Raw genomic sequence first — 8,416 nt, 5'->3', positions numbered from 1 at the left:
CATTATCATGGCCTAGTGGGAGGAAAAGCTCACTCCCTGCTGCACTGACTTGGACCTGGAGGTCCTTTATTCATTCACGGGACAAGGGCATCGCTGGCTAGGCAGCATTTATTGCCCATCCCTTATTGCCCAGAGGGCAGTTAGGAGTTAACGACATTGCTGTGGGTCTGGAATCACATGTAGGCCAGACCAAGTAAGGATGATAGTTTCCTCCCATAAAGGATATTAGCGAACCAGATAGGTTTTTCCAACAATTGGCAATGGATTCGTGGTCATCATTAGACGCTTAATTCCAGATATTCCAGCTGCCATGGCAGGATTTGAACCCAGGTCACCGGAACGTTATCTGGGTTTCTGGATTAAAAGTCCAGCAATAATACCACTAGGCCATCACCTCTCATAAACAGTGTCTGTGGACACTGTGCTGGACGCCAGAGGCTGTCCCTTATCCTGCCAACTTCCACAGGCAGCAACACCATCAGCCCAAGCCAGCCTTGACTCGATCTGTAGCTGGGCTCAGTGCTGTGTCCCACACAAAGCAAGATACCCTGCAATGCAGAAAGAAACTCAGTGGTCTCCTATGGAAATACCACCATCTCAGCTCCTGTAGCTCACAGCCACCACTCATTCGACTTCAACCACGACTATATACATTTCATCCGCTCACACCTCTCACCTACCTCATCCCGCACCCCCCCACCCCCCATTCTTCACACATGACATCTACTCCTCTCTCCACAGATGCTGTCAGACCTGCTGAGTTTCTCCCGCACTTTTCTGTTTTCATTTTGATGATGTGATTTGGTGCTGCCACCTGTTGGAAAAGCTGAAGGGTCATGATACCTACACACAGCAATTAGGACATCTTCACGGTTTAGAAGACAAACATTGGACATATTTCCCACCCTGATCAACTTCACAAAGCTCCCCAATATTCAATCATTAGTTTGTTCCGTGTAACTGCACATCACAGCAGTGTATCAGAACAGTTCCCACTAACACTTGGATTACAACTGTGATGCCAACAGCGTGGGTTCACCTCCTGCACCAGCCAAGGTTACCAGGAGGGATTCTTCTCCTCACCTGAGGTGTGGTGACCCTCAGGTTAAATCAGCACCAGCCATCGCTCTCAAGTGAGTTAACTGCCTTATGGTCTGGTAAAACCATGGTTACTTTACCTTTGATATTGCTCAGTCATATTTCCAGAGGCAACAATTAAGAGAGAGATGCTGCCTGTTTCTTTGTCACAGGCAGGACGAGGATTCATGGCTACATGGTCATTTACTCAGGAAGACAGAATACATGTTACATGGCCCCACTGAGAAAACTGGGAGTAAATAGAGTAGGGCTGGTAATTACATTAACTTCCCAGCAGCTCTAAAGTTCTGAAAACAAATTCTGATCATTCAAGTTTCAAACATATGAAGTCGGAGCTGCAGTAGGCCATTCAGAGGCACTGGCCCGCTCTGTCATTCAATAACATCATGGTCCATTTGATTTTGGCTTCAATTCCACATTCCCACCTATCATGGTAATTATCTACTCCCTTGCTGTCAAGAATCCAACTATCTCTGTTTTAAGTATTCAATGATCCAACCTTTACCGTTCTTCCAAAGATCAATCCTGAGCGAAAGCTACTTCTGATAAGGCCAGCTGCAGACTTGTTGGTTCCAGGAGTGGTCAATATTGTGAATGGAAGAATCCAACGGATCATCAGTAATGTCACACCACAAAACAGTTTCAAATCAGGTTTTATTGCATAAATGGAATGATCAGTTCTCTGAATATTTGGTCATTTTTCCAAACCAACTTTGGGCAAGTTGAAACTGCACCATAAACAACTATGGCACAGGCTTTCCCTCCCAAGTAGTTTACAATCTTGAGGTTAGTGAATATTCTGATTAGCAATGAGAATTATCATGAGGTTTTATTTCTAAAATGTTCTTAATAACCTCATCAACTTGGAATACAGTGAATGAGATCTGTTCACTTTCAGATGTGGATCCACATTCAAACAAACAGGCAACAAGAGGAATTTCTTCCCCAGGAATTTCTACAAAAGCCAGTTCTGAGTAGGCACAAGGACCATGACAAATGACCCAAGGGTCTGTCCAGGTAGGAGAATGACCATAGTAAGTACCAAGATAAATTCCTAAATCACTACGTGATTCCATGCTTGTCGTATGTGAGAATAATATAATCTCAAAATCTTTTGCTAACTTTGATGTGCCTTTCTCCTGCTGAAAATGATGTTTTTTAATGACATGATAAATATTGATGTGTGAAATTTTTGACGAATGAAAATTGATGATACTGCCATGGCAACCATTTGGTGGTTCAACAAGCTTTTTCACCAGATGCCCTTCTGTAAAAGCATCTCCACCATCTGTGCTAAAAGCCTGCACACGATACTGGTGTTTACCATGCTTAATACTCCGAGCATTGCAATAAACAATTTCAGGTCCATGGCCTCGATGCATTGCCACCATCTGGCATTCACCACATTCCTCTTTGGAAATGAAGTCCCCAACTCTCCAGCTCTCTCCATGATCATCACTATAGAAGGTGAAAGCCCGACATTGGCAAACGGGAATTTTCTCATAAGCATAGGCTGGGATAATGAGGCGTCCAGACCTGAGTTGAATACCATGACCTGGTCCCACAGCAAACGTCGCCCACTTGTTAATGCGCTGACCTAGTTGACAATCTGTCAAATCAGTAGCAGTGCTCCAGGTCTTTCCTTTATCTGTGCTGGTAACAAAGCAAAGTCGTGTGAAATTTCTCCCAGAGTGTAGCTGCTCTTGCTCAGTTACACTGTCGTAGACAGCAATAAAGAAGAGGAAAATGGTGCATTTTTCTTTGTCATAGACAGGACAAGGATTCATGGATCGGTGATCATGTAGCTGTGCAGACTCAATGCATGTTACATCGTCCCACTGAAAATAAAACCAAGAGTAAATCAAGTAGGACTGGGTTATTGCATGAACTTCCCACTAGCTCTAAAGTTCTGGAAACAAATTCTGATCATTCCATTTTCAAACATAAGCAGGAGCAGGAATAGGCCATTCATTTGGCTTCAATTCCACATTCCTGTCTACCCCTGATAACTATCTACTTCCTTGTTAATCAAGAATCTAACTACTTCTGCTTTAAAGTATTCAATGACCCAATCTTCACCATTCTTGCAAAGAACAACCTGGAGAGAAAATAAATCTCCATTTCCATCTTAAATGGGACAGCTTTTGTGTTTAAAAAGTGTGTCTCCTAGTTCTAGTCTCTGCTACATCCTTCGAACATCCACCCTGTAATAAGCCCTCAGGATTTAATGTGTTCCAATAAGACCATCTCTCATTCTTCCCAACTCCAATGGATACAGGTCCAAACCATCCAACCTTACCTTATGAGAGCTCCCTCGTTCCAGGTATCATTCAAGTGATGCTTCTCTAAACTGCATCAAATGCCTTCACATTTTTTCTTAAAAAAAGCCTAAAATTGTACACACTATTCCAGGTGCTTCCTCAATGAATACCAGTAGAAACATTCATAGTTTCACCTTCCATTCCCCTTGCAATAGTCCTGCAGTCTCTCACCATTTGGATAGTGATACTTTCTATGCTTGCTGCCAAATTGGACAAGATCCCGTTTTCCCAACTTTTGCTCCAAATGCCAATCTTCTTCCCATTCACTAAGCCTGTCCATATCCCATTACAGATTCGCTATTGCCTCATGATAACAAGATAGTTTGGAAAATAAGTTATCAGTAAATTTAACATTTGGTCTCTTCAGCCGAATCACTGATATACAAATAATTGAGGCCTAATCCCCAATTTCTGTATTGCAATACTTGCCACTTCCTCCTTTCCGACTTCTAAAATGGATGAGGGATTCACATTTACTATTTCTAATCATTTTCTCAGCAACATTTCTTTGGAAATTATAATTGTTTTAAGTTACTCCCTTACACTTTGAGTCACTGTTATTTGTATCATCTACAGTGATGACCAGCAAAATGTTCAATTTATACTTAATTTCCCCATCTTCCATAATGAGTTTCCCAGACCCAGAACCAACTCACTTTACTGACTTTTCTTTTTCCAAATACCTGTAAATCTTCTTTATTTCTACATAGCATCCTCTCATTCTATAATTTCCCCTTTCTTATTATTCTAGTTGTCATTCTTTGCTGTTCATTGTATTCAGTCTAATATTGTGATGTGCTACTCATCTTTGTGGAATTGTATGGTTTACTTCATATATTGAAGTAAAAGTCAAAGTCATAGCTGACAACAGCCATCTGTCCATTCAAACCTGCGGTTCTCCATTAAATTACTGAATTATATTCTACTATTGTAAAGTTTTTTTTAATCACACGCTAGAAACTTATGGGACTTCGACTTATATTTCTAGTTGGTAGAGAGAAAATGATCATTTTACTTTTGTAACTTTGTACAGTAAAGTTTACAGTATACCCCCTGGCCAATGCTGCCTTGCCACCCTGAAATTTCTCCCCTCAGCTCTTACCCACTCACCTCGACTTTGCTCCCTTCTGCTCTTGTCCTTCCCTTGCCTGTTCTCATTTAGTTCTACTTCCCTCACCATTTCTGCTTGCCAGTTTGTCTGGGACATTGCATTAGTTAGTGCAGGAAGCAATGCCACTAGCTGGTACCAGATCAATTTTAAAATACAGCTGAGTTTTTTAAAAAACATCTTAACAGGTTGTGTCGGGAGATATTAAAAAAAGTTACATATTTTGTTCAGCAGGTTACTTCAGCTAAGAACGCATAACGCTGTCATATGGCTGTCGTCACAGGTGTCAGTCAGGGCTCTGGACTCATGCTAGAGGTGGCAGAATAAAGTTGGACTGTCTTTTAGCTACATATTTTTATTCTCAAATGATTCCAAATGGTGCCAGATTGTTGAATCTTTTCACTGTATTTTACTGTGTTGTTCATTGTAGAGCACCAGTGACAATAAAGCATCATTCATAAGGTATAGCATTTCAATTATACAGATATTGCCCACAAAAGTCTGGAGACGACCAAATCTGGCTCTCAAGTAAATTGGTGTCAGAACTTTTGATCCACTTAAAATAGTTTCACACAAAATTGTGATTTCCAGGATTACAACTACAACTTTAAATGAAGATTTACTGTACTTGGTTTGTTTATAAGCTGTGGAGTCTTGTGGTTTTATCCTCTTTGTAAAAACCTGGGATTTCGAAATGTCTATTTTTTGGAAATGAAACCTTGGAGAGCCTCTACAGAGATCAAAAAATACATTAGGTAATCTGAGATAACACGGTGTACAGCTGGATGAACACAGCAGGCCAAGCAGCATCAGAGGAGCAGGAAGGCTGACGTTTCAGGCCTAGACCCTTCTTCAGAAACGGTAATCTCATTTGGGATGATTTTAAAGACAACAGGCTAAGATTTATTTGATGTCATATAGCAATTAAGGATGAGCATTCATATAATCATACAGCACAGAAACAGACCCTTTGGTCCAACCAATCCATGCTGAACATGGTCCAAAACTAAATTAGTCCCAACTGCCTGCTCCTGGCCCATATCCCCTCCAAATCATTCCTATTCATGCGCTTATCTAAGTGTCTTTTATACATTGTAACACTGCCCATATCTGCCGCTTCCTCAGGACGTTCATTCCACACACAGGCCATCTTATGTAAAAAAGGTTGCCCTTGTCTTTTTCACATCTCTCACCTCGCCCCTTAGTCCTAGGGAAAAAGAGACCTACTATTAACCCTATCTATATCCCTCATGATTATAAAAACCTCTCCAAGGTCACCTCTCAACCTCCTATGCTCCAGTGAAAAAATGCCCCAGCTGGTCTCTCTAAGTCAAACACTCCATTCCCAGCAACATCCTGGTAAAAAACTTTTCTGAACCCTTTCTAGCTTAACAATATCCTTCCTAAGGACTGAGTAATAAGATGCAAATACTTTATCAATCAATCCCGAATGAAATACCCATGGGAAGCTGGTCTTATAAAACGATATACCCAAGCCAGAAATTAACCTGCACTCCCAAAAGTCAAAATCCATGCGGGTTTTACTGGAAGGAAATCAAGATGTCAGGGTAAGATGACAACAGACAGCAGAGACATAACGTCACTCATTCATTAAATTGTAACACGTAATTTTGGATTGCATACAAATGCAATTTCACTCAAGGTTAAATAGATTTTGTTCATGGTTTGACTCAGCATGCAATGCAAATGAAAAGTTACACCTCCCCATATCCACATTTCCTTTACTTCAAACCTAAAATCAAATCCCAATTAAAAATGGGATACCACTTGACATAATTTACTACCCATCCCTAAAAGCCATGAGAAGGCAGTGACCAGCTGTATTCTTTAACTGCAGCAGTTCACATGAAGAAAAATCCAGAAATGCAATTCTTATTGTCTCTCAATCAAAAAAACAATTGGCATTAACTAATTTTGAATTTACTAACCACACAAATTTTTTAAACATTTAGGGTTCCAGCTCTTCATATGTTTCTTTCAGTTTACCTCAAAATTTATTGAAGACTTATTGTATGTGCCCCTTCGGACCATAAGTGTATCAGCATTTTCGTCCTTGGGACCTAATCTCTTCTCAGAAATTGCCAGAAGCACATCTGTATCTGGAATGTGGAGCAATGAAGGTATTCGATACCCAAAATGATCCTCCTGCTTAAATAGAACAGTTGTGTCGGTAGAATTTGAGGAACCCATCTTTCCAGGGAAATTAGACATAGTGTTATGAGAAAGGCATCAACTTCTCTGCAAAAGATGAAAGTCAGATACTCAAAATTTTGAAACTTTTAGTATCGAAAATACAAAACTCGTGTATTGCAGACAAAAATGTCAGAGCTTTTTATTTTGCATCAATCAGGACAAAGTGCAAGAAATAAAGTGAAAGGAAAACAATATCGATACTGTGCGAGAGGAGAGTGCTGTTTGGTTGTTGTCAAGTGGACTCTACTAGAGATTGTTATTGATGATTTACAGTTTCCTGCCAAACTTGTTTTAAATTTTAATTTTCTGATTGGTTAAGGGATTGCCCTGATCAAGCCAAAAATAAAGTTCTGCCTATTACGCACTTCTATAAAATCTTAAACTTTTATGACAACAGCAGGAATGAATCACAGTGACGTGTAACACCCCCTCTCCCCTCTATCTCACCCCATCCTTTCTTACCTTCTGTCCTCCCTCTCCCCTTCATCTCACCTCACTCTTTCTCGCCTCCTGTTCCTAGCCTGTCTCCCCTCAGCCTGCCCACTCTTCCCTCCACCTGCCTTCTCTCCAATCTGCTGCCCATTCAGGCCAACACAACACCTTTCTTTCTCTCCCTTTCACCATGTCCACTTCCCACCCTTCACATATGCTTTCTTCCTGTAACCCTCCCTCACCTCCCTCCTTCCTTTCCCCCTGCCCCACATCTACTTTCCTCCCCATTCCCTTGCCCCTTAAACTCCAGTTCCTACATCCCCCACACACCTCCCTTTTTCCTTCCCTCTGCCCCATCCCCTTTCCTATATTCCCCATCTCCATCCTCTTCCTCCCCCATTCCCTCCCTTAGTCACTTCATTCCCTTTCTACACTCATTACCCATTTCTTAACTTCTCCAAGTCCTCTTTCTCCTATGCTTTCCCACATCCACGCTTCTCCCTCCCCCATCTTTTTCCTATTTTTATTCTCCAACATCCTCTTCCCCCTCCCATTGCCTTTCTCCCATCCCCTCCATTCCCCACCCCACTTCCTCCCCTCCTGACCTTCCCCTTTTAGGGAGAAATATTGGATATGGATATAGCATGGGTTAAACTCACATCAATTTGAAAGATTTATAAAATCTTAAGTTATTATAGTGATAAAGGGCATTAGAAATACATAGAAAATTTAGTTAGCCTGTACATATTTGTAATTCATTTATCCTTATTCCAAGAACGGTTTGCTGATATGGTAGGCACATCCAATCCTGTACAAGTGTCAGGAAAAGTACCACCAGATACAGATATGGGATTCTCAAGGCTGTTAGAATAGCAGATGTTACACAAAGAAGATAGTATGTTTCCTGGAAAAATAGGGAGATGTCCCAGGGATGTTGGAATTTATGAAAAACAAGATTTTATCTGAAAGACTTTTAGAATTCAAGTAATGTACTGTCTACATGTCTTAAGAGTCATACAGCATAGAAACAGGCACTTCAGCCCACCCACATATACCAAACTACACGAGAGATAGTAAGATCTGCAAATGCTGGAATCAGAGATAACACTGTGGAGCTGGATGAACACAGCAGGCCAGGCAGCATCAGAGGAGCAGGAAAAGTTGACGTTTCGGGTTTCTGAAGGGTCCCGACCTGAAACCCGAAAAGTCAACTTTCCTGCTCCTCTGATGCTGCCTGGCCTGC

General features: G+C 41.2%; 1 protein-coding gene across 1 annotated transcript; it reads right to left on the bottom strand.

Annotated features, from left to right (window-relative positions):
• Positions 1-1,734: 1,734 nt before the first annotated feature.
• On the bottom strand, positions 1,735-6,996 carry LOC109935582 (sialidase-4-like). The gene is made up of 2 exons (XM_020534222.2): positions 6,535-6,996; positions 1,735-2,936 (listed from the first exon to the last, which is right to left on the bottom strand). Exons 1-2 carry the CDS (start codon positions 6,757-6,759, stop codon positions 1,902-1,904), a joined length of 1,260 nt encoding a protein of 419 aa, XP_020389811.2. The 5' UTR covers positions 6,760-6,996; the 3' UTR covers positions 1,735-1,901.
• Between the last annotated feature and the right edge of the window lie 1,420 nt (positions 6,997-8,416).

The sequence above is a fragment of the Rhincodon typus genome, chromosome 3, assembly GCF_021869965.1.
Source record: "Rhincodon typus isolate 14 chromosome 3, sRhiTyp1.1, whole genome shotgun sequence".
Taxonomy (NCBI): domain Eukaryota; kingdom Metazoa; phylum Chordata; class Chondrichthyes; order Orectolobiformes; family Rhincodontidae; genus Rhincodon; species Rhincodon typus.
This window is presented reverse-complemented; position numbering and strand designations above follow the sequence as displayed.

Excerpts from the sequence above, each read along its gene's own strand:
- LOC109935582 (XM_020534222.2), bottom strand. The coding sequence starts at position 6,759 with ATGTCTAATTTCCCTGGAAAGATGGGTTCCTCAAATTCTACCGACACA. Across the intron at positions 2,937-6,534 it reads AGTCTTCAATAAATTTTGAG|TGGGACGATGTAACATGCAT; the intron begins GTAAACTGAAAG and ends TTTTATTTTCAG.